This window comes from Macrobrachium rosenbergii, chromosome 6, assembly GCF_040412425.1.
Source record: "Macrobrachium rosenbergii isolate ZJJX-2024 chromosome 6, ASM4041242v1, whole genome shotgun sequence".
NCBI lineage: Eukaryota > Metazoa > Arthropoda > Malacostraca > Decapoda > Palaemonidae > Macrobrachium > Macrobrachium rosenbergii.
The window spans coordinates 34,941,512-34,969,011 of NC_089746.1; the positions used below are offsets into that span (position 1 = coordinate 34,941,512).

The 27,500-nt window shown below is 38.0% G+C and overlaps 2 protein-coding genes across 2 annotated transcripts in view; both read right to left on the bottom strand.

The window, feature by feature from the left end:
- LOC136839446 (uncharacterized) overlaps positions 1-27,500 on the bottom strand; it is a 552,172-nt gene that overhangs the window by 470,901 nt on the left and 53,771 nt on the right. The gene's annotated exons all lie outside the window — the stretch shown is intronic.
- LOC136839820 (uncharacterized) lies at positions 14,045-26,582 on the bottom strand. Its single transcript, XM_067106150.1, has 5 exons — positions 26,504-26,582; positions 25,956-26,088; positions 25,014-25,067; positions 24,660-24,854; positions 14,045-14,297 (listed from the first exon to the last, which is right to left on the bottom strand). Exons 1-5 carry the CDS (start codon positions 26,580-26,582, stop codon positions 14,045-14,047), a joined length of 714 nt encoding a protein of 237 aa, XP_066962251.1.

The window sequence follows — 27,500 nt, forward strand, 5'->3', positions numbered from 1 at the left end:
ATGAGGGCCATGGGAACAGAGTTATACAGAAGTTCAGAAGTTGAGCACATTACAGCACGTTAAAATTTGAACCTGGGTGCTAAAATTACAACAATGTACACCAATTTTAATTATAAATGCCAACAGTCCAACTGTTTCAAATATCTGTTCATATTTCTTTACATGTAAAAATACAAGCGGCAAAACTCGATCGGCTTATAAATTTGGATAGAATTCCAACGAATTGCACAAAAATTGTTCAGAGTCAAGTCTGGTTTTTATACTTCATTCACAAAAGCATATCAATGTCCGTTTTCCAGAAAACACATCACAAATGACTTCATTTAACTGATAAGTGATATATCTAAATCACCTGAGAAAACTGGAGTAAGTATCTTCCAAAACTCACTGAAAAAGCGAGTAACTTTTCCCAATACACTACGAAAATAAGCGCATGTATGGCAAGGAGTAGCCCTCACTATGCATTTTCATACATATAAAAACAGACCATTTTACAAAATCATTATGTTCAGAAATTCAAAAGTGACGACTGCAATCAACATTTATTATTAAATATTTCAAAGGGAAGGCTTTGCTAAACATTTTTCTACGCCAGTTGCTTTCCTACAGCCCTTAAGGAAAAAGGTAAAATCAATAGGAACAAGTAAAAAATGCCCCGAAGTTTCTTTGGCGCAGTCGAGTTTTCTGTACAGTCCCTACAGCGTATAATCAAGGCCACCAAAAAGAGATATTTCTTTCGGTGGTCTCAGTATAATGCTATATGAGCCGCGCCCATGATACTTTAACCACGGCCGGTGGTGGCCTATCCTATATCGTTGCCAGAAGCACGATTGTGGCTAACTTAAACCTTAAATAAAATGAAAAATCTGAGGCTAGACGGCTGCAATTTGGTATGTTTGATAGACTGGAGGGTGGAACATCAACATACCAATTTTTAGCCCTCTAGCCTCAGTAGTTTTTCAAGATCTGAGGGAGGACAGAAAAAGTGCGGACGGACAGACATAACTGGCACAGTAGTTTTCTTCTGCAGAAAACTAAAAAACCGGAGGGTAAGACAAACGAAACCATTGGCCCTCTGGATAAGGAAGAGGTTTTCAGAAACATGTGCTTGTACACAACGCACAAGCATGGGCTCGCCCACATGCCGAAATAAAAGAAAGTATAATCTTCCCATGAACCTTAAATACAGCAGTTGACTACGTCACCAAGTATTTTCCTTCAAACAGAAAAAAGAAACATTTCAAAAGTGTTATGCATATAAACGTTAAAATGCCTTCATCGCCACCTTATCCTGAAAATGACTAACTTCACAGAGTACAAAGCTTCTCAGAAATTGAACTCATGGAAAAGATGGTAAGCAAATATTGATACTAAATTGAAATTGATTGGTCAATATTCTCATGAAAATACCCCTAAAATTATACGATATTCTTCGGAAAATTTATGGTAAGCAAATATTGATACTAAATTGAAATTGATTGGTCAATATTCTCATGAAAATACCCCTAAAATTATACGATATTCTTCGGAAAATTTTAACTTTTCAAGAAATTAACGAAGTTTTAAATAATACGATAATATATGCACGAGTTATATACAAACTTTAGTAACTTTACAAATGGATGCGTAACAATTAACAATCGCTATACAATTGCAACTTCTTTCTGTTTCATAGCAGATCTTGAATTAGTGACCTGCATCATTATGGCACTGTGTCTAAACAGTCGCTTGCGACATCCCCTCCGACAGAGATGACTTGTCGATGTGGCGTCCTTTTATGGACAAATTCAATCAAATGTTGGCGTAAATACAGAACAAGGGGCCTACCTTACGCGTTTATCGCCTATTGTACTCCGATTTCCTCTCTTTCCGTCTTTTCGGGACGGGAACCCTCAATAAATGAAGCAATTGAGCAATTAGTGTATTTTCCACCCAGCTGACCAAAAATACATTACCGTGTAAATAATGTATTTTCAACGTCCAGGATAAAAGGTTTATATTATATCAATCACTCGATTTCTGACACAAGTGACCAGACCAACAGAAATCCATTCAATTTCCCTTATGATCAAACTCTTACGCATTTACCGATTCCTAAAAGTCCGCGGCAAAATTTGGACAGTTTTCCTTCTCACTGGCTTCAGACATATAACAAATTGGTTAGACGAAGAAAAAATACATAAGGCAAATAAGTTGAAAAACTGTATACAGAAGGTAGAAATTAAACAAATAAATATGAAAATTTGCAATACAACGAAGTTAAATGACATTGCAGACAATGCTCAAGCTGTAGTTAACATACGAAATGATAAGCATTAATTGTTCACACAGCCACACATTTATAAGGGGAGAGAGAGAGAGAGAGGGATATATGAAAGGCTACTTTAAAACACCAACATTTTCCATCAAAAAGAGGTTATTCACTTTGAATCCACGACAAAAATGAACTTGAATCTCGTATAAACTCAATAACTATCTAACTACTGAGAAGACGAAAAAAAAAAAAAAGGCTGAAACGTACAACAAAAGTTACAAAATAAAAGTTTTCGTCCTGACTCAAAAGCGGAGAACAGGTCACCGACGTTCATGTCCAGTCAGAGAGAGAGAGAGAGAGAGAGAGAGAGAGAGAGAGAGAGAGAGAGAGAGAGAGAGAGAGAAGAAAAATGACACCGAATAAAGACAACTGCAACTTTAAAAGAGCAGAGAGCTGTACAATATTAATTAATTTCTGAATTTAAGTATGCCAAGATATTTTGCATGAAACGATCAATCTACGCACAATGGCCATTTCATCCCATCTAAATTAATTAATGGCCCATAAAACTACGTATACTAATATCCCTCTTTCATGAGAATAAAATCAGTGGATTTTTAACTCCCCCCTCTCCAATGATGTCAACAAGGATCATATTACAGAGCTTCTGCCATGGAAATTCAACCATTCTGCATGCAAGCTACAAACCGGGAATTTGATGGGCAAAGGGAAACTTGTTGAAAAGGCCTGGTGCTTGCACCGGCAAAAAATCAAATACTGCTATGCAAACATTCTTGCACAAAAGACCTGTCTGTCTATCAATCTGTCTGTCTGTCTGTCTATCTATCTATCTATCTACCTGCGCACGGTACATTTATATTGCGTAACTTCTTTACCTATTCCTCTTGTCACATAACAATCAATGATGACGATATGAACTTAAAAATGATGTGATGACAGTGTAAAAGGGGAACACTGTAGCACGCAAAAGCTATGCATCCATACACAATCCGATTAACTGCATGCTTGTCAAGTCGATGCTTCTTTTCCAATACAATTATTTCTCAAATAATCACCAAAGACGAAGACGTCAGGGTAAACAATAACAGAGATCAAATGATATGTGAGCCACAGAGCATGCTAAGTCAAGTCTATATACATTACTGTACATAAGACTCTCTTAATCTCTGAACTAACAATGTGACATACTCGCAAGTCCATGCAGGCAAAGTAGCACGATATGAAACTGTCTGATTACAGGGAAGAAGCTTGGTTATGCAATGTACATAATAATGAGAGAGAGAGAGAGAGAGAGAGAGAGAGAGAGAGAGAGAGAGAGAGAGAGAGAGAGAGAGAGAGAGAGAGAGTTGCACGAAATATAATAAATACAGTACAAATCTACTATCCAATAACAACCAACAATTTGTCTCTATAAAATACGGAATAAAAAAGGAATACATGAGGGACTTGCTGTACAAAACTAAAAGGCCAGACAATGCTTACAAAATACCTTTATCCAATTCGGTTCTATCTCCACACACCCACTCCTAAAAACCCACCCAGCCCCCTCTTTCCTATATCCCTCAGCATCACCCCAAAGGCCAGCTGCCGCCACCAAACTTTCTCCCCAAAATCATAATTTTTCCTCCAAGACTTTGACGTAGGCTCTTCGTAAATTAGTATATCCGAGGAATTACAGAACAGAATTCCGACTAGACGGAAACTATAAGCGCCCAAGGTTAGTTGATAAATCACTAGAGAGAGAGAGAGAGAGAGAGAGAGAGAGAGAGAGAGAGAGAGAGAGAGAGAGAGAGAGAGAGAGAGAGAGAGAGAGAGGGTATTTGTATTAGTAGATGAATCTGCATGGCTGCACTTCAAAAGAGAGAGAGAGAGGGAGAGAGAGAGAGAGAGAGAGAGAGAGAGAGAGAGAGAGAGAGAGAGAGAGGGGGATTTGTACTAGTAGATAAATCTGTAACTGCACTCCAAAAGAGAGAGAGAGAGAGAGAGAGAGAGAGAGAGAGAGAGAGAGAGAGAGAGAGAGAGAGAGAGAGAGCTGACCATCCGTGAGGAAATGGTGACCCCTCTAAAGTTTTGGGAAAGCAAGTTTAATACTTGTCCCATTTTTACTTTCCCAAAGTCTTTGCAGAGAGAGAGAGAGAGAGAGAGAGAGAGAGAGAGAGAGAGAGAGAGAGAGAGAGAGAGAGAGAGAGAGAGACTAACCAGTCCAAATTATAACAAATTTGCATATTTCTATCTAAGACAGCCACCCTCCTGGCTAAGGGCAATGGATAAAGATTTGATTTTTATATAACTCTTTCACTCTTAACTCTCCCAGCAAACCTTAGCCTTACTGCAAGCTGAAAGCCGTCTTTCTAAAAAAATATCTTGCATTAGTTAAGAATTTTATATAACGCCAATATAGTAGAACAATATACTAATTTCACATACAGTGTTTTGTTAAAATCTGAATGAGTATCTGCACAAATCCCAGAATAATGACTTATCTGGTTCTCCTAGTAAATCAAAAGCTGCTCTCATTGAACAATGACAGAAACCAGGGGTGGGGTGGGGGTGGGGGGAGAGCATTTCCTAACATGCAGGTAGAACACTATCTCCAAAGTCTCCCGAGAGGCACGTGAACTAAAAAAAAAACTCAGCTTTCTCATCTTGACGTAAAAGACATCGTGTAACCTTGACCGATGTAAAAACTTGGCACAAAACAATGTTTTTGTTGGACTATGTTGCCTGTATCTCAGCGAAAACTGATGTTCGGTGATCAACTCTTTTTACCAACACAGAAAAATAACCTTGAGCTCGCAATGCCTCAATGGTATTTACCAAATGAAAGTTCTTTTAAGTGTTCCAAATACCGTTTAGACGTACGTCTAAATTGTGTCCATTCGCTGTGCAATGCAACCATAAACCTTTTAATAACATATTAAAATCAGTTCCTGTTACCTCATTATCAGCTGTCACTCATTCCATTTCAGCATATAAATGATAAACACCTTTCGTTTCCACGTGCATGATACAAAATTCAATACTTCCATACTTCAAACTCACAAATAAAATAATAAATCTATGTTCTTCATATTTTGTCCATTAAGTACATTAGGACCGTACGAGTTCAAACGCTTGAAAAATAATCACAGCAAGATTTCCTCTGGATAAGCATCTCATTCAAGCCATCCTTTGAACCAGAACTGAAATCCCATCACGAAAAAACACGCAAAAGGCGTTTTACTCTGTCTAATGCGCCTGATGACTGTTACTTCAATCTTTGCCTATTGTTTGATTTAATTAGTGAAAATTAAAAATAAATTCGAATTCTTATTCTCAGACTAAAGTAGAATGTATAATCTTCGGCACAAAATAATAATTTTCGCAAATAATAAACTATGGATTACAGTCACTTTACTTACAGTGTCAGTAGCAGGGTTTTTTTCGGACAGAATTCCTCAGAAACACCTTCTTACCTGTTGATAAAAAAAAAGAATTAATATTCATATCAAAGCAAAATTCTAACCAGCGTCTAGAAAAACAAAGTAGCGAGAACACAAGTACATATACACATTCGCTGCTTGTGTATGTGCTTGTGAATGTATTCATACCTGTGCAAGTGTAGGTCTGGAGTACAAGTTCCAAACCATGCACTTCAGGATAAAGATACAATAAAATAATACATTTTTTCTGGGTGAGAGTACTACTTATTATTTCATATTTCAAAACATAACCATTAGAAGAAAGTAAATTTTCTCTCTCTCTCTCGTGGTCGTCCTTAAACCTCATACATCAAACATTTCTTTCTTGGTCCTTCGTTTCCCTCTCAATCTTTATAAATCTTTTCGCTCAGCCCCGGCCTTATAAATCTTTCTTTCCTCTTCTTTCCCTCTTTTCTCCCGAGGAACTATCAACATCAACTTAATCCTCCTCAGAGGAGCCGACAGAACCATCGTCTTTCGCGAAAATACTCAGCAATACGAAGAAATATCGTCCCTTCATTTACCAATGCTAAGTATTCGTCAACATAAAAAGTTTACACTCGAGCAGCACAATTCATATTACCCGTACAAAGCATCCCTCTCAACAAATTGTCTTAATATACTTTACAATTATGACCTTTCGACATCACTGAACTGGGGCTTAAGTTTGTGCTGACGTCTTTTCACGCTGTTTTATAGTTACTAAGATTTGTGTGGGACCTTTCACATCATTTTCTATCTCGGATTAGCACCAATCAGTTTTCAAAATTTCCTAGAGTGGCATGGTTACATTTTTCAGCAAGTGGATCAAGCAGTCTTTAGAACTCTACGCATACCTTTTCATAAATGCTCCATATTTTACCAAAAATCTAGTAACTACTGTACTACCAATTTCGAAAGTTATTACCAGTGTTGTATATCTGGCAGATAACGACAACAAAAACTCACAAGATCAACCCCTTGGGGGCTTCGCAAGAGTAATTACTGTGAATGGCCAATTCTCTATCCTCCAGTCTTTCCTTTTCCATCATTTCCAGACTTAGGCTACTCGCCTTTCAACAGGCCCAGCTTCTGACCCTGTTCCATCTCATCCAACAGTCCAAACCGCGCAAGCTTCACGGCACTCACATATAAAATTCTGATTGGGATTAAATTTTTTTATGTACTCTTTGTCAAATTAATCTGAAAAATACGTTTTTACTAACATGTTTGCCAAAACACTATTTGACAACATCATATTGTTCTGATAACAAATAACAGTAAGAATCTTCAGTATTCTTTCACTTTCCTGTAAGTCGCACTTGCGCCCAGCTTAATTTACATGCAAGCAAGAGCTGCGTAGTGTTCAGCAGTGACGTGTACCGCAACCCTAAGAGAAAAACCAGCAGATTCAAAGAAGGAAGTCATCAGAGGGAAGAGAAGAACAAAACCACATGTACACGTTCGGAGGAGTCTCCCGGGCACATCTCGAGAATATACCTCGCATAAAACATGCTGAGTAAACGCACGCCAAATGCGTTGGCATGCTCTCAACAATGCACTCAAAACATACGACAGAAACTAACAATAAGTTACATTCCCTCCCGTATATGGCCTCCTGCCTCATCTGCAACCAACCAAAGCCAGCATCAGATCACCCATCGCATGCCTCACACCCCTAAATACGTCTCCTACATAAAAAAAAAAGCCACAAGATCATACTGAGGTACAAACGTCAGATGTTTTTCTCAACGCGACTACGGTATCCTTGTATTAATGCGAAAAAAGGCAAGAGTTACTTAAAAGAGGAAGCACCTCTGTCACAGTGTTAGTCAGAAACACGAACTTACAAACGGTATCTCTTCATCGTTCGGAATTCAATATAATGATAGAGAATAATTTTTATTATTTTGAAAATATAAAAATTGTTCAGACATGAAAACTTTGCTATTATTGTTTTAAGCAATCTTCGTAACACCACCATTCAGAAACACCACAATTTAAAAGGCTTAATCTTGAGAGACACAAGTTGCCATGACATGCAAATACCGTAGGTACAAAATAGGGTGGAAACTAACTAAAATATATAAATAAATAAAAATAACAAATAAAGATGTGTAAGAGATCAACAACATTTTTATGTGGACTATAATGTCGATCTAAAATCCACACAAAAATTCTCAATGTTTATAGAAAAATGAAAAAAAAAAACTAAACATACTGTACATATAACCTGTACAATGACAATAAAAACTTTCAGAGAGAGAGAGAGAGAGAGAGAGAGAGAGAGAGAGAGAGAGAGAGAGAGAGAGAATAACCAAACAGGAGTACAGCAACCAATTCGATAAAACAGCATTTATTGTGTATCAAGTAATAAGGCAGCGATAAGAGTAGCACACGAGAGAGAGAGAGAGAGAGAGAGAGAGAGAGAGAGAGAGAGAGAGAGAGAGAGAGATCGTGCAAACCATTTGCCACTGCAGAGCCTCCCTCCCTAAGTTGCAATTCTCACAATCCTCCTAAAGCCGCTTTATTAAATTCTCCGAGAAGATGAATCACCGGCCCAGAACACTCACGGCATCGGAGACGTTGAACCCAAAATATATTCATATATCGCGATCACCAATTTCAAACTACACCTACACTGCAACCCCCGCCCCTCCCCCCACCCTCCTAATGCCCATCTCAACATCACCAACAGCCTTCTTAAACACCCCCGCCCTTAATCCTGTTTATCCTTATCAACAAGCAGAGTAACTGTACGCATTCCCTGAATAGCAAGGCTCAGACACCCCCGCCCTCCCCCAAAAAAATAAGATCGTTTCCCCTTCCCCTATTCATCTCCCCCATCTCAGATCCTGTTTATTCCCACCAACAAGTTGAATAAGTACATGGCCCCTTTGCATAAATCATTCACGGGCCACCCAGGCTTGACTTTAAGACAGTACTTCTGACGCAATTAAATTGGCGGAATATATTTCACCCTCTAAGAAGGGGTTGATGATCCCCGGAGTAATCTCCCAAACAAAGCCGGGATGATGCTGAATACTACTGAGCTTCTGGGAAAATACGCAAAAGTATGCATATGTATTTTAATGTGCTTCTCTCTCTTTGGGCTGTTTAGTCTTCCTCATGTGGACATTCTGCGGAAGGTTGCCTAGAGAGTTAAACCTATTAGGCTTTTCTGCCTTGTTTCCATCAGTATGTGATTCATTTTCAGTTAGAATAATAGCAACAATGTCAAACACATTTCGAATAATAATAATAATAATAATAATAATAATAATAATAATAATAATAATAATAATAATAATAATAATAATAATTATTAATAATTAATATTAATAATTATTATTATTATTATTATTATTATTATTATTATTATTATTATACAGCAAAGTCAGTTAACACGAGTCTCAGAGACTCCGACTGTTAACAATAAACATCTTGGGAGGTGGGGCTGTGGGGGGGGGGTAGATGAAAGATACCTTCAGATCAACTGCCAAGATTAAAAATGTGAAGTTTGTAACTGATCTCTCTCTTGGCAGTCCATCCATTAGTTTGGTTTAATTGCCTCTCAAATTCTTGATAGACGTCTGCAACACCCATATTCAAGAGGAGGCCTTAGAGCCATAGACTAGACAATTTAAAACAAAGATCAACCAATGGCATCGAGAGAGATGACTCGTTTTCCAAAAACAAACATCAGCCACTTTTCAACAATCGCGCCCATAAATGGCAAATCGTACTCCGAATGAAGAAACAATAATGTCCAGAATGAAAAAGGGATAAGTGCCTTTATTTGTTATGAGCGTTTATCTTAATTCATTATTTAGAGATATCTTACTTGTCAATTCAAATATCCAGGAAATGGGATCCTTTCCAGCGACAATATATCTCTTAGGCCATATAAGATATGACAAGTTTTCTACAACAAAGGATTTTTGTATTTTATATAATTCACGAGTCCACAGGGTATCAACAATCGCTCATGGGTAAGTATAGTTATTCAACGACAAGAGTTACGGAGATGAAGCGTTTCATCTTCTGGTATTCATGCGTTGATACACTGAAGGGCAACAAAACTAAAAAAGGAATTTATACTCAATAAATCGTATGTCGAAAACAACGTTCAACACAGAAGGATATAAGTATACAGAGACTGCAAGGCTATCGTTATAGAGTTGGTACTAAAAAATCAAGCAAGATTATTTCACTAATATAAAAATTATATGCAACGATAAAACTTCTTAAAAAATCGGTGCAATTCCTGTCTCGAGAAAATATATTTTACGATACAAGAGTTCAACATACTACAATTCAGTAAGCAGAGAAGTTGAGCACAAAAAAAAATCGCTTGTAAATAAACAAAAAGTAAAGTAATAAACTCAAAATTACCCAAACTGGACAGGAAGTAAGAGAATTCCTTGAAATAAATCCCAACAAACACATTTTGGACTGTAATCTTTTCTGAGATTGATGGAGTTCTCACCAACAACTATACGGCAGCCAGTCTCTTCAGGCAGGGACGCGCCTAGTCAAAGACATATTCCTCAACATTAACAGAAAGGTAAAATTGTTTCTCATTTGTCACACAGCAAAATCATGAATGTGAAGTGTATGTATGTATGTATGTATGTTTGTATATGTGTATATATATATATATATATATATATATATATATATATATATATATATATATATATATATATATATATATATATATATATATATATATATATATATGTGTGTGTGTGTGTGTGTGTGTGTAATTACACTAGCAGCGAACCAGCTAACAAGCTTTATAAGTAACTCATTGCACAGATAAAAGTAACTTCTCTTAAAAGCGATAAAGCTCATGTTTTCCTCAACAAAACGCATTTAACAGAGCGTATAAAATATAAAAAATATAACATTCTGATGAATGGGGGCTTTCAGTGCATAACTGTACATTCACAGCTCACTAAATAGCAAGTGACATTAAATTTATCCTTGTAACAATCATCAAAAGAAAGTAAACAGCTCTTTGGCGTTGCTTCTATTCTGTGGAAACCTGTTTGGAACGTTAATGGCATTTTGGCTTACTCCATTAGTGAGTGTGCAACGTTATGAATAGTAACAATAATGCCTTTCATATCTTTCAAAGATACTGAATGTTTGTTTTTCGTGCAATTTTAAAAGGTAAATTGCGTCATTTGAACAATTTGGAGCATAATTTTCTCAGCTAATCATTCAAAATGCACTCAACACCTTTCCCGTGTCATTCTACAACTCCTTAGTACAATGAACAAGATAAAGTAAAAGTAAAATTCCCCTCAGCGGTGATCCAAACATAATGGCTCTAATTTGTTACAATTCCTAGGCATCACTTTTATGGCTGTTGCTGTTGTCGTCACCAACAGTATTACTAATAATAAAATGTAACCCTGTAACTATAGTTCTACATCCAAAACTCCTGAATTACCAACAAATAAATAAATAAAAAAATACAAAGCACCCAACCCTCAACCCACTCCTCTCTCTTATGAGCTGATTTTGAACCCATCCTCACAAGACAAAATAATAAAACAATCTCTCTCTCTCTCTCTCTCTCTCTCTCTCTCTCTCTCTCTCTCTCTCTCTCTCTCTCTCTCTCTCTCTATATAACCAGCGGGCAGTCATTCGCTGTCAGCCATTAAGGGAACCCCTATTAACGTTTTCCACTGATTACTTCCTTCAAGGACACTGTTTTATTGTCGACAAGTGGCATATAAACATGATTGGTTAAAATAATAGCTAAAGACTGAGGAAAGAAAAAGAAACAATGCAGCGCTTGGGGTGGAAGAGGAAGTATAAAGGAAAATAAAGGGTTATCAAATGTAAAAATAACAAATAAAAATTGGATTCATTTTGACTTCGTTTTTTCTATAAGCAATCTATTAACCCAATCAAGAAACGTCCTGCAACCAACTTCGCCTTAAAACCTACATACAATTCCATGATCACTTGTTCGCTATTGGATGAAAATAACATGCACTAGGCTCTCTAGGCGACATAATATATTATGTTGACTGATTTGATTTATGAAATTTTAGCGACAGAGCCAAGCACTGGGTCATTTTCAGCAGTTCACTGCCTAAGGTGAAATGAGGGAGTTGGAGTGGTTGGACAACAAGGTGGAGGAAAAGAAGAGGGAGCAGAAATTATGTTGAATACCTACAAGTTAACATCTCTTTATTAGAAAATAAGATTTGATTAGGCAGTATGTGATTTTATCCAGAAAGGTGACGATAATGAATAACACGTGCACAGGAAAATAGAATATAATTTGTCATTATACTTGCTTGCAAAAATTAAGAAAGCGAGAATGCTATTTTGGCAACATAATGCTTCACTACGCCCAAATTTCTCCCCCAACCCCCCCTCTCTCTCTCTTGGTCTCAGAGTTATTCTTTATTCTTTGCAAAATACTGTAAACTGTATATGATAAGATAAATAATACTCCGAAACTCAATAGATTTATCTTACAAAACAGATATATAAAGCTGTTTTAAAAATAATGAAAGAAATATTACAACATTTGAAACAGAAACAAGAATATTAACAATAAAAATATTTAGAGTACAATGCTTTACAAACACAGCACACTAAAACATATTTTAGTCTTTATCAGAGGATTCCAATTCAATTATAAAGGATTCTATGAGAAGGTCCACTGAATTGTCAGCTTCGGTATCTTCTGCTTGAAGTTTTCATACATGCTTTATTGAATTAATCCAGTGTTCTGAAGCTCCAACGTCTTGCAAAAGGGGTTTCAAATCTTCCATCTTTTAAAAATTTTTGGGGCAACATACTGCTTCTCTTACACCCACAACTGGCCATAATTAAAGCATAAAAACAAACACACACTTGTCTTATGAATAAAAAAAACTAAAAGTTCAACACGTTAGACAAATGACTCGAGATGGAGAGAGGTGCTGGGAGAAGGGGTAAGGTTTTGGAAAGCGATTGGTGTGAATCCCAAAGAGAATGACTTTTAATGGGGAGGGTTTATAGATACGACATCGACGTATTTTACTCCCAACCCCTCGCGCTGCTACAACGGAATGGTTTGACTCTCTCTCTCTCTCTCTCTCTCTCTCTCTCTCTCTCTCTCTCTCTCTCTCTCTCTATAGGTTACGGCCTACGACAGTCAACGAACAACTAGGTATAACATTCACTGCCTACGTCAAAAGGGGCAGTTTGAATGTCTGGGACGGCGCTCATTCGTCAATCACCGTTCGACTGTAGAATCGAACACGGGCCCCTCAGCTTGTGAGCTGAGTGCACCTACCACTCTATCACGAAGCCGAGGGAAGGAAAAAGAGAGATAAAGAAGGAGTGTAAGAGACTGAAAATTCTTTTAACAGTCCTTCATAATACCGGAATCGGTGACAAACAAACCTACAGTAAGCGTGTGATGACCTAGTGGGTTTCCTGTTATTGAAGTTGTAAAACCATCTGCCTTTAGAAATCATGAAGACGACACATGTGCATCACACGAGCAAGGAGTGGTTGAAGAATTGCGTCACCTATGACTAACCGGCAATGTTGACACAACTGTAAGGTACATGTCGTGACGAATATAGGACACGACAAGCATGGTTCCCCATAATCAGTGGACATTTCAGGTAGTAAGACAGGGGGAGAACTTAGATCCAGAAACCGTAACATATGTAATTCTAAATTACAAAGTCAGGATCTTATTCTCACAAACGGGTGTAAGACATGTTAATGCATAGTGCCCATCCTACCTATCTGCTCTCGCTATTTTATCATCCCGAGTTGGTTTAGCATCATCACAGATTCTTATTCACCTTCTAAACATGTATAAAGGCTACCTGGAATATATTTCTAAAGCACCAGCTTCACCCAGTCACAGAGAGAAAGCTTCTTCAATTACCGGCATATCTGCAGAATCAAGAACACCGAAGTTTCTGTTTGAGATGAATTAATCACGGTGTACGTACCATCAGTGAGGATGTCAATCGTGAAAACATTTCCTAAGGAGTCTTACAATCTACAAAAACGCATAATGTCCTTGCAGTCTCAAAAATAAATACAGTCCTCCTCTTTACTGCACGTATATTCATCTCTCTCTCTCTCTCTCATCTTCATAATCTTCCCCCTATCCTATAAAATTGAAGGTTCTAAGGGTACTTGCATCATTATTCATCTCCAAGTAATTTCCCCATTCTTTAAAACCCATCAACCTCGCCTCTACTCTCCTTTTCTATTACATTCTTTCTAATCTGCAAAAAAATTAAATTCTCGGGTTCCCTAAATCCTTCCGCGGTTCCCATAGAATCCCCTCCTACTTCCAATCTGCCAGATAACCCTTACCGTCCCTTCTCTCCAAACTGTCAAGCTTCAGCCTCGGGTGTTGCCTCGAGGAGGAGGAGGAGGAGGAGGAGGAGGAGGAGGAGGAGGAGGAGGAGGAGGAGGAGGAGGAGGAGGAGGAGGAGGAGGATGTGGCTAAAGGAAAGAAACAAGATCCTCCTGGTGGGGTATCTCCAAGGGTTGGATTACCACCAAGAGTCATACCAATCTTGGTGCCCAGCCTCCTCCTGAATCAGGTCTTATCCAATCAGGCATGCCCAAAGAACCCAGAAGCCTAATCAATCCCACAACATGAGGGAATTTATCCCCTCTTTGTTGATACCTAAGGAGGATAGCCTTGTGGCAAACATCATCCCTACCCAATCCCCACAACCCAAGAGGAGGTACCCTTCAATGTCAATGATGCCGGGGAGATAAGACCGGTACAATCAACGTCGTGTGGTTGATTAGTATTCCGCCATGGACGTCCATACAGGAGAGCAAAACAAACCATCCTTTACCGACAAATGAATTCGTTAATAACAATCACTTTTACTCATTCCATTATCGACAAAGCATACCAACAAAAAACTTTCCATATCTTTATTATGAAAACTAATTAATTTAAAGCAATCTACTTCCTTTAGAGTAACACAAGCACACAGACTAAATTAATTCCTTCACTCTTTGTAGTCATAAAAATATTGCCTTCCTTTATCAATAAAAAAAACGTACAAATACTCCTTTACACTTTATCGTTTGATTTAAGCGTCTTTAATATTCATTATATCAAAAAAAAATTCCGTCTTTGCCCTGAATTAACAGAGCTGTTACGCTCTAAAAGATGATGGACATCTTAATAACATCTATCATCCCCGAAATGATTGTAGGACCAAACGCCAGGTGGCTTCCGAAAATGTTGGTAACTTGTTACCTGAAAACTACCCAGCATTTAACGCTTCGCCAATGAAGTAAAACCTTTGAACAATATTATTCTATATTTAGATATTTAATCAACAACTCCATAATGAGAGAGAAAAAAGTTCACAGTCAACAATGACTGGAAGATGCCTAACAATAGACGTTAAACACGAGTCTCACATAAAAGCTTAATCGCCTGAAAAAACAGACTTCGCTTAGGAAGTAATATGGGGGTGCACAAAGAGTAACAGCCCGCGCTCGCACAAGACCGCTTAATGTAAGAGCTAACATTACGTTATGTAAGTCAAAAGCCGTTTCATAGGGATGTTATTCATTCAACTGCATTACCCGGTGGTGTAGCACTAATGCCGTATCAACCTACCGTCATCACATTCATTAGCATCACCACAGTCAAAATCATAATTATTTTTAATATCACGCGTGGCTACATCTAATCACTTCGTTGTTATTACCATCATTATTATTACACAATACTTTTCCTCGTGACTTTTTAATACTTTAATTATAATTACCAAACAATACCTTCCCATATATAGGATGTCTCATGTCCTCTTTAAAGGGTTCTTGTTTATACCGCAAGTTGTGACTAATCATCAATTATTTACGCCATCGCCAACAAGCAGACTCAGAGCCTGACGTCAGCCGCAAAACAAGAGTGACACACTAAAGGGAGTTTCGCCAGAATAACCTACATTAACGAGCAGGTGACATGTACAAAAAAATCATCATAACTGCACTGAAGTTTTAATAACATACAGATGAACAGATTAAATTAAAAAAATTCACTGTGATTAGCCTATATTGTTGATTAATCTCCCTTTATGCGAATATATATAGCAAGGAAGCGAAAGCAATTACAATATCAGGCTAAAACCATGAACTCACCAGATAATATGTTTACTTGCATGCGAAAAAAAAAAGAGCTTGGGTACATAAAATCAGTAAATAAGGAACACTAGAAATGTCTACCGGAAAATCACTTATGTATACAATCCAGATTTCAATAGATAAGAAATTATATAAATTTTCAACCGAGAAATAATATTAATAAATATATATCTAAATGAATCAACAAAATTATATAAGAGCACCACCCGACAACTTTATGGTAGGCTGACAATATAGAACTGACTCTATATTCTCTCGGTGAAAAGTTTTCCTTAATGCCCTCGGTATGGATCTGGCCAAAGGAAAAAACAAAAACATAAAACCTTTTTCAGAAAAATGATGAAATAAATAAGTATTCAAGTCTGTCCTTATAAGCAAAAAGAACCTTCTTCACTTTGAATATCCCAATGAAAATAGACAAGTCGTTGATAGCTGTTTGCCCTTACATTAAACTATCCTTATGCAAACCACGGCCTGCAGTTCTTGTGAACAACCTGTATGAGTAGATTAAAAACATGCTTGTTTTATTCGTATTTGTAAGACCAGATAAAATGTTGTCTTTTCAACATCCTTTGAACTTTCTCGTATCATCAAATAAAGATCAACGGTATCTTTTTCGTTTTCATCTCCTCTCAAGGATGCACGAGCACAGATGATCCAGGCGTCTATAGATATTAAACATCCACAGCGGCTGGCGTTAGCAGACCTAACAGCTACAGACGGTCATGAAGAGTTCATAAAGCGTACCCAGAGAGAGCACTCTTATCCGAAATCCTCCGATGAAGATGTGAGCATATGGCCAACAATCGCGGTGCAGATGGAATCATGTTGGTGATAAAACGCAGAGTTTGAACTGGATCGGAACATATATTAAAAAGCAAAGTGTATCCGTGGATAAATGAGTACAAGAACACGCAAATAAATACATGAACAAAAGAAAAAACACATGAAGAGCTTTCACTCAAAGAAATAGACATTCGCGACTTCAGTAAATACCAACATTTTTCAAAGAATTTGGTAAAATAATGGACAAATGTTCAGCACGATAAACAAAACAAAAAAAAAATGCTAGCAACATCCCATTTGATTAGCTGACAATATGGCAACTGACATATGCACTAACATAGTTTTTATATGATCATTCTATTCTGTGGAAGCTTATTTTGGAATTTATTGCTATTCTAGTTTGATTCCATTTACAGTTTACTCATTGTGAATAAAAACAACAATAACTATAACAATGATTTTATGAATAAAGAGCAAAATAGAAGACGATGAAGAGGAGAGAGAGCGCAACCCGATGAGAAATTATCCATCCTAAGTTCAGATGTTAATTACATTGCAGTCGCAAAGCGCACGAGAATTCATTCCATCTGGGCAGGCGATGCTGGGCTCAAGCCAACCAGCTGCGAAAGATGGCGTGAATGTAATGCCCAAGGCGAGACAAATTTCAGATTAAATGTGGGTTTTTTTTTTTTCTTGCGTATGAACGACAGGACGATTGATCGAGTATCTGCCATCAGAGGTCATCGATGTCACGTGTGTACCCTATGATTTTTTCCATGCAGATAAAGAGTGAGGTGGCTGAGAAAGTGTCAAGGATTGGTTTGTTCGTCACTTTTAAGTGTTAAGGCCAATGGGATGGGCAATCAAATGTCCTTTTTAATCAATCCCTAGCAAAAATAGACGTGGGAAAAGTAAAGAAAGCGCAACAAACTTGCTTCTTAAAGGATGAAAGTTTACAAGTCACGAAAAACAAACGCAGGAAAACATAAGTATCAGGGAATTCCAAAGCTTGGCAGCAGAGGGACAGAAATTGTCATTAAAACCAGCAATCCAAGGATGAATAATTTTCATCCTTGGTTCAACAGCCTGAAGAAAATATGGCCGTAACTTATGATCTTCCCCTGACGGCCCATCCCGTCCCCCCTTCCGGGGGAAAAGAATTTCACCTGCAAAAACATATTCTTTTTACATAAGGGATCATCCTCCATTCAACAGTTAACTGAGCGAAAGTGACACTGACTGCTATTATGTTCTTCCCTTGAAGACACACACTTGGGTGAAGCGGCTTTTAGCTGAGAAAAAACCACACTAAATAAAAGGCCATATTCACATCTCTACCGTCTTTCCTTTACGTGTGAAAATAAATTCAAGCATAATAATATTATTTTCATAATCTCAACTCACCACTTAACACTTATATTTATAAGTGCCTCTGTGATATTTTACTTGTCATTTTCTTAAATAAGGCTCCGCTCCTGACAACCTAAATAAGCTTTCAACTTTCCACAACTCGTATTTCACCATCTTTGTGTGACATCATCAGTGCAGTTGGCCTATATTTACCCACGGGCTATGTTACTGCCAGTCATGTTTACTTGCTCACTCTTTCTCATTTCTTTTTTGTGAACAAGACCTAATGTCAACCACAATGCTGTTACCTAACGTGTTCCACTCGTAAACCATGGTCAATCATCTGCATCATTTTCATTATTATTTTCCTTTATCATACGCGTACGAGATACAACATCAGTTCTATCTCCAGACTACCTACGTTACAAGAATTCGTAAGAACCTTCGACTATTCATAACAACAAAGACGTTGTATCAGCTTCACCCATTTTACAATATTTTTAATTGAATTATTTTTTTTTATCTTACTGGCGGTCATTCAATCGATTTTCCACAATGGCTTTGCCATTACTTCTATCTGCAATTCTCTTCCATCTGTAAAGGGAGCGCCATTCATCTTTTTTACATACACCATTTCAGATATGTTTCATGAGGATACTGTCCCACCTCATCTTGGGTTGCCATGATGCACCTATCAAGCAGAACAGTCTCAGTTAGTTGTAAGTCTTCTTTTATTTCCATTAGTTGCCTTAAACTACTAACCTCTTTTACAGGTGTCTAGATTTCTTGATAACTAAACACCAACTCCCCTTGTCATATATTCCCTAGACATCCAAGTGAAAAACAAAAACACGAATTCAAAGCTCATGAATAGTATTTGGATTCTACTGGTCACAGTCGCCAAAAATGTGTATTTCCAGTAGCCACAATGACCTCTTAACTTTTAGATTTTCGAACAATTTTTGGATACGCCATCAAAACTGAAAGGGAAGCAAATGAAGTTTTTCCTTCCCAAGTAGGATTCGACCCGACGAACGGTACAATATTTTCACTGCTGTACCGTTAGCCCACCATGCTATCAATTACACTAATGATAAAATGAAGGTTTATATCAATTGAGGATGAGGTAAAAAAACGGAAACCACACAATTCTCTAATATCTCTGAATACAGCACAGATATTCTCTCTCTCTCTCAGCGTATATGATTACATATGGATCAAGTCTATTCGTATGCTAAGAAGACATGGTTTCAGAGACGCAATAAAGATGAATGAGTGAATATTAATCAGACGCCTGTTACAGTCTAAATACTTTTGTCCTACTCGACTTACTCATGAGAGAGAGAGAGAGAGAGAGAGAGAGAGAGAGAGAGAGAGAGAGAGAGAGAGAGAGAGAGAGAGAGAGAGATCCGTTACTTCGAACATTCAAGGTGGTCATAGAAGATGATATACTGACGTACTATTAGAATGGCGAAGATACAAAAACGAAGGCGTTAAAGAAAAACATCAAAAAGAGTTGGAGGGACGGAGAGGAGTCAACAGGGGAGAAAGGACAATCCACGGGATGGGTTAGGATAATGGGGATGGGGGTAGGTGGGAACAAGGAGTCACGTCACAATGTCCCACGACAAAGAAGTAATACTCCATCTCCATCAGCATCCGAGGTCTCTTTGCCCCTTGAGATAACATGACCCAATTTAAAGCAACCTTACCCCGCATATACGCAACACAAGTGCTGTAACTCTAGACTTTCAAAAGAGATGGTTTTCGTATTAACGAATATCGTCGGGTCAATTAGAAAATACAATTCAACACCAGTGGGCCGTTATTGGATCACGTACAGCCATCCGGATAACACGAATAAAAGACAATGTATACAAGTGAAGCCAAACAAAGCCAGAGAGCTCCTTGATCCATCTAAAGTTTCCAGAGGTGATGTCACACCAATCTTTCAATTGCAAGGCAATTGGGTGCAACAATGCCAAGTGAAAGGCATTGCTGTCGTCTTCGAACCTAACCAACAGAGCCAACGACCAGGCTAACCGGTGTGAGTCATCACCACCGTCTTGCTAGCTAGAGAGAGATTATTGCTGCATCCTCAACCATGTCGCCACAAGGACGGACCAGCAATAACAGATAAAATTGCTCAGTGAAAGCGAACGTCAACTGCTGGCGGTGGTACGGTAATTTAGTGGGGGACGGAGGAGGAGGTTAAGAGGCACATTCGCAGACCCAGTTTTAGCTCGAACTCAACACTCCATGATCCGCAGACACTTATATTAAGACAATAAAAAAAAACCGGGACGCAAAGTTTAGTGATTCCGTAAATCATTAGCCTGCCTGCTTGACTCACAATCCGACTTATGCAACAAATGCTTTCAAAACAAAAGCGTAGGTTGGCTGTCATTTAAGGGCCTCCACTTCATCAATTTTTCCTCACTTCTTGCCTATTTTCTTCAGACTTCGCATTATTATCAACACTGAAAGTATCGTTGACCTTCGTAAAAAGATATATACATAAAAAGCGTCAAAGAATATTTTTAACCTTACCAAAAACAGAAAAGGAAAGGTCGTTCACCTGGACTAGATCGTGTGCATTTTATCCAGTTATTTACACAGTAAAGGTGAAGACATGAGCGAAAGTACAAAAAGTCAGTGACCTCGGCTGCCAAAACGCCCATTTAACCTTATAAATCTGCATATCTATTGCAAACGTGTAAGGGATAAGAAAATGCAACTAACGTACAAACACAAATACGTTAAAAATTAAAATAAATCATTTAACACCACCTATTAACGTGAAAACAAAATCTACTATATTTTGTTAATAATTATCATAAAAATTTCAACTAAACAACAAAGAGCCTGAAAAAATCAACAACTAATAGGATATTAAAATATATTTCTAATGACCACCGTTTGTATGGTTGTTATATATGCAGTATTTTATTATATACCATATATATATATTTATATAATAACATATATATATATATATATATATATATATATATACATACATATATATCGTTAGACAGATGATAGACAAATAGATAGATACTGTATATACGTAATTTATTTATTTAACAGATACATATATTCCATGGGTTATATTAATGTCATGAGAATGCATTGCATAATTTCTAGACATTGAATTAAATATTCAAAAAACATCAAACAAACACACAAAAGGGTGTGCTGATATTCAGTTCACCCATCATAAGCATAAAATTCACAAATCCAAACACTAAAAAAAATCCAAACACTAAAAAAATCTTTTCGAAAAAGTATAGATACTCATGACTACATCATTCAGTTAATCCTGTAAGTTGCCCTTGCTGACACTATCAGTGTTTTTCGTTTATGGATATTCATGCTGTCTTTACAACCCAACCATTTCTGTAACTCACAAATTACGAGAAATAATTGAATAAACAAAAAATTACATAATTCTAAACGACCTCTTCTTAATAAAAGTCTATATGAATGGCTGCTCTACCACTGCGCAAACGACACTCAACCATTCCTGTGTCTGAGGAGGAAGAGGAAATCTCATATAACAGGTCGAAAAAACGCTTCAAATACTGACACTTCAGGTATCAAAACATGTCCGCTTTTGGCCTCACTCTCAAAAGCTTTGGAATTTTCATTCCTTCGGTGTCAGGTAACCATTTTCGATCAGTGCAATTTTACTCTGTCCTAATTCTTCACAAAGCTCCATCCAATTTCTGTTTGGGCATAAAGATTTTTTTCAGTTCAAGAACGTACTCAATTAACTTTGAAAATACAGAGTGTAACGTGTAAAATAAAAATCGATAAATCCTGCCTCGATCTATCTGGATGTAGCTGCTTATCTTTCTCTTTAAGAGCATACTGAGTTCCCTTTGACAACACAACGTACATTCCGTAAAAACTAAAAACAAACTAAAACAAATAAATAATGCGCATTGGCATTCCTTTGATACCTGCTTTTCCGTAGTACCGACAACTATTATTTTTACCGTCGTCATTACTTTTGTTGCTACCGCTGCTGTTACCGATAATCGATGGCAAAAGCAACAATAAGCGGAAATGGGAGGCTGGAGGGGGTGGGAGTCACCCCAAGTGCATCGTGTAATCAATGTTTATTCGTAAAACGAACGGATAAAAAGAGACTCAAAAGCGTACCCAGCGGCTATCCATTAGCAACTCCAAAATTCGGTTTATTTTGTCTCGGCTACGAATCTCGGTCGCAAGATTTCTCACATGCAGCGTTCTCTCTCGGCCATGGCGGAGTTTACTCCCAAATTGGCACGCGCAAGCTCACACACAATTTCAGTATCCGTCTAGAAAATACACTTGAACAAGCATCCTGAGAGAGAGAGAGAGAGAGAGAGAGAGAGAGAGAGAGAGAGAGAGAGAGAGAGAGAGAGAGAGAGAGACCTTAAAAAAATCACGCATGTCAGCCACTTTACCAACTCTTTTACTGAACTGACTGGTAGTCATACTACTATATATTTACAACACATCCTATTAGTCTGTTCCATATTATTCACAACCTCAGAAGGTAGTCTGCTGCAAAAATGACGCTATTTTCTACATGAAGCAAGTTCCCATTGTTGATTGATTGATTATGAGATTATGGTTTGCGTTGAACCTTTCTTTGTTCCAGTTTCCATTTGTTGGATCTAGTTTGGGTACTTGTAGTATGGATCTAGTTTGGTTACTTGTAGTATATGTTATTTACATCTTTGAGCATCTTCATTCTTCTTTTAATGGACTTCTTAAGTGACGGTTTTCTACAGAAAAAATGAGACGTTCTAGCCTCCTTTGTATACAATGTGTCTGACTGAAGGTATTATTTTGGTTCCTCTTGCCCGTACTTCTATTGCATGTTCTTTCTCTGGGATGGACAGCAATACCCTACTCGAAATGGTGTCTGACTATAGAGCACTATACATGACTAGTACTGTCTTCTTTTTCCAAGTGATGCACTGACGTTTATCACCCTAGTATTTTATGGACCATCACTTCAGCTTTAATTAACTGCTAGAGGGTTGTAAGTCAATGATTAGAGCACTGTAAGTCGCTGTAGATAACTCTCATATCTTCGTTCTGATGACAACTTTCTCTCCTTGCCAAGTAGTTCATTGCTGCCACTCTTGTTTTTGTGACCTATGTGCATGACTTGGCATCTATCTGGAAGTAGAATGGCCTCTGCCATTTCAGTGAGCATTCGCCTACTTTCTGAGGATGAGTGTTTCCTTACGGAAGCGCTGGTTTACAATACCCTCAGAGAAGAAAAAGAAAAATATCAGTTCCTTCCAAAAATGCTTTGCAACAGCTTGATAAAAAGAGAATATATTTTAGTAGGCTACCTTTCTAAAAGGAAATCTTAACCAACACCCTGACCAAACAAGAAATCTTTTCTCCAAGCTGGATATTCTCAGTCCTTTACATGACGAAAACAGATCCATTCTCCTCTCCGCCATTAAAGTTTAATTATCTACTACCTACGGATGCTGTGGCGCTGAGCAAATAACACCAAGTCACGACTGAGCTCTTTAAGCTCCCTTCCCCACCTCAACAGACCAGACACCACCAAAATAGGAACCATGGGAGGGGCGAGGAGGGGTTTTTCCATTCCACTGCCACCACTCGGCGTTTACTTGGAATAGTAATGACGGGGGAGTTCCAGCTACACCGAAGCTCCGTCATTTCCTTTCCTGTGAACAGGAACCTAACCCGCGGCCACGGCTCCAGTTTTCCGGATTTTAGGAAGAAGCTTCTGCGGATTGCTTCATGTTCTCATCACAGGCCAAGTTCGCTTCATTTCGGCTTATGACAAATAATAGTAGTTTCAAATGATCATCATTTCATGTTAGGTGGATTAAACGAGGCACGACTGCCTTTACACAACTCAGTGACAGTAAAAGAGTGAGGCAGTTTAACGAAAAACTTAGTTAATATAACGTAGAGAAATCGATCAACAGTTTTACACATATTATAACAGGTTTCCTTGTTAGTTTTTGTAGAACATTTTTACTTCTGATGGCTTAAAACCAAAGAATGAAAGAAAATACACCTTGAACGCTACGAAACCTTTGTTTCAACTGATCATTCAAAACCCCATAAAGCTGCTCAAGATGCATGGTCCTGTGCAAGCATCAATCCACCTTAATCCAACAAAAAAACTTAACCAATTACAAAGGAAACCAAAACAAATCACATGAGTCCACGACTACAATATTATTACATGTATAGTTAATCCGAGTGCTATTCTCATCGCTCTTAATTACATTTCAGGTTGTTAACGCCAATCGCATTCCAACTGCATTCCACATATAGGTCAAATGATGTCATTTACATTCTACTAACAGATCCATCTGTTCTTTGTTCGTATTGCTTCATTCATCATTCAAGTAAATGTATGCACGAATAAATTATTCAGACAAATGTATTCATAAATCATGCAAGATTGCTCATTCGCCTGCTTAATGTAGACGATTATTTACAAGCTTCTCTCTCTCTCGCCCTTCCTCCGAGGGACCATTTCCCTCCTCTTTTAATAAAACGGATGAAGAGTTACGACGTGTCCCCTTTTCTTAAATACCCAGGCATTTTCCTTCTTCCAATTAATCAAGTACTCCAGGAGGAAGGTTCACCTTGAGGAGGGGGAGCAATGGAAGGAGCGGGAAAGAGCAGAACTCGTAAACGAGAGAGAAGGTTTAACTTTGTTAGGAGGAGGAGGAGGAGGAGGAGGAGGAGGAGGACGTATAAGATCAGGAGAGGGAAGAGGTGGAGGAGGCGGAGGAAGTCCTACAGGAGAGCAGGAACGAAACGATGAGCGAAGAGAACCTCTACACGAGAAGGAATGTTTCCCGTGTGAGAAGCATGGGCAGGAAAAAGAAAACAAGGGTGATTAAGAAATGAAGGAGAATAAGGAGTATGAGAAGGGGGCGAGAAAACAGGGGGCGGAGGATGATGTGTAAGAAGGACTGCGGACGAAAAACATTTACTTGAAAGGAGGAGTGGAAGTTACAGAGGAGGAAGTTACAGAGGAGGAGGAAGACCTGCAGGGGGACCGGTGAGAGGCCAAACACATTAATTTTGGTACAATTACAACGACGCGCTTCTAGAACCTCTCTACCAGCCACCTGGAAATCACAAAAGGAAAAATAAGGAGAGGAAAAATAAAGCCCTCGCGCGGTTCCTGTCGCTACACGGAGGTTAATTAAGGAGCATTACAGGTTTGCACTGCCAATTCCCTTCCCTCTGAGAAGAGCAATGAAACGGGACGAGGGAGGAAATAATAAAGGTTCGAATCGGGAAAAAAGGGGGAATCATGAGAGAGAGATAAGAGGGGACGCGGCATTGACATCTTGTGAGATACATCGACGCATCTTTGAAATGTAGGTTAATTGAAATCCCAACTGATTGGGTAAATACAATTAAATCATACTGTGTTTGCTTATGTTTATTTACTTGTCTTTAAGTAGGGAATGATGCATGCATTTATGAATCTATATACTTTCATTACTAAACAAAGGTCGGCATTACCGTCCCTAAGAAATATAACTGCATGATGGAGCATAAGTCATTAATAAATGTTCCAACGATCGAAAGATTATTAAATGGAATATGCGCTATTTACTTTACCTTTCATGCAAGTATAAATACGATATTTCTAACCTACCACTCTTTCCAGTAGAAAGTTACACCAAAGTTACATGAAAAAGATATACAGCAAAAAATGGGAAAAACTACAAATGAAACCAATAAAAACAGAAGGGGGATGCAACAAATGGCAACACATCGTAATCAACTAATTCATCTGCGGATGAACCTTTTCAGAACTCTCACCAGTGTAACATTCCTCTTGACCACTGTAAACGAAAACCCTACGAAAAAAAAACACACTAGGAAAACCATAAAAAAAAGGGGAGGACTATGAACCTGACAAAGGATAACATTTAGCAGCAGACAAAACAGTAGTTATGCCATCGGGGGCTGAGGCTTGAAGGATCAAGATAGTGGAAGTAGTAGAAGGGTGCTGGGGTATGGGCTGGGGGAGGGGATGGGGAGGAGAGAACCCTACAACATTCTGATAAAAAAAAAGATGGCATACAATTCGAGTGAGACGCACACTTGCGTCCGCCACTCAACCACTCCGATCAAATTATCAACAACATTACAGAAGGAAACTTCGGGAGTGGTTGGTGTGGCCAGTTAGGGCCCTGACAAACGAGAAAAGGAAAGCTCCTGCCCCAGGGTCTATCAGGGTCTTCCCTTTCCTCTGCCTTCGACATGATCTGAGCGAGACTAAATAAGCCAAGACAGCGAAGGGTACGGTAATTTGATGGTGAAGAAGGAAGAAGGTAAAATAAGGCTCCTTATCAGTAGCTATCATCGCCTCTATCATCCGCCTCGCGGTCACGCAGAGGCAATAACAGAGGGGCAATGACGCTTTTCAAAAGAGAGTAAATCAAGACAGAACAACACAAAGAACCCGTGATGGCAACTGTGGTGGTGGCTGTGGGACTAGGCGTCGCTGGTACTACCAAAAGCGTTGCAAATGCCACAGTCATGCTCCTGTTACAGATGAAATTGCAGCTGTTCCCTCTGTATTAGGCAGTGGCACTTCCTACAGCCATAACACTATATATATGTGTAAATAATTCTCTCTCTCTCTCTCTCTCTCTCTCTCTCTCTCTCTCTCTCTCTCTCTCTATATATATATATATATATATATATATATATATATATATATATATATATATATATATATATATATATATATATATACTCTCTCTCTCTCTCTCTCTCTCTCTCTCTCTCTCTCTCTCTCTCTCTCTCTCTCCAATTGTCAACCGTCATTTTACACTTTATATAAACTACATAGGGTAACTACAAAAAAAATTATATGGGTTGTAAACACGAATGCCCGTATACAAACATCAAACATCATCGAACCAAATTTTCACTAAACGACATAACAAAGAGATGTAAATTAGGCTACACATCCTTCACAGAAAATTGTTTGTAAACAGTATGTATGAATGTATGTGTATATGTATATATATGTGTGTATATATTATATATATATATATATATATATATATATATATATATATATATATATATATATATATATATATATATATATATATGTGTGCATATATTTATACTGACACTCCCACACACCTACTTATGCACTTCGAAAATATGAGTGTTTATGCCCGGTCACACGTACACAATAATATTTATATGAATCCATGTATAAGCTCAAGAAAGATAATCATAATGTATGGTGCACGTACAAGGATATGTGGAAATGTGTTTTTGTGTGCGTGCCCGCATCATAATCACTGACATGGAGAAGTAGAATAATGAATCCTTTCTACAATTCTGAAGAATTAAATATTTTGCTCAATGCAAGTAATAATAATGTCTCGGTAGAAGAAACTGCAATATAAACTGAACGTCATCAAGACGGCCATTCTTTT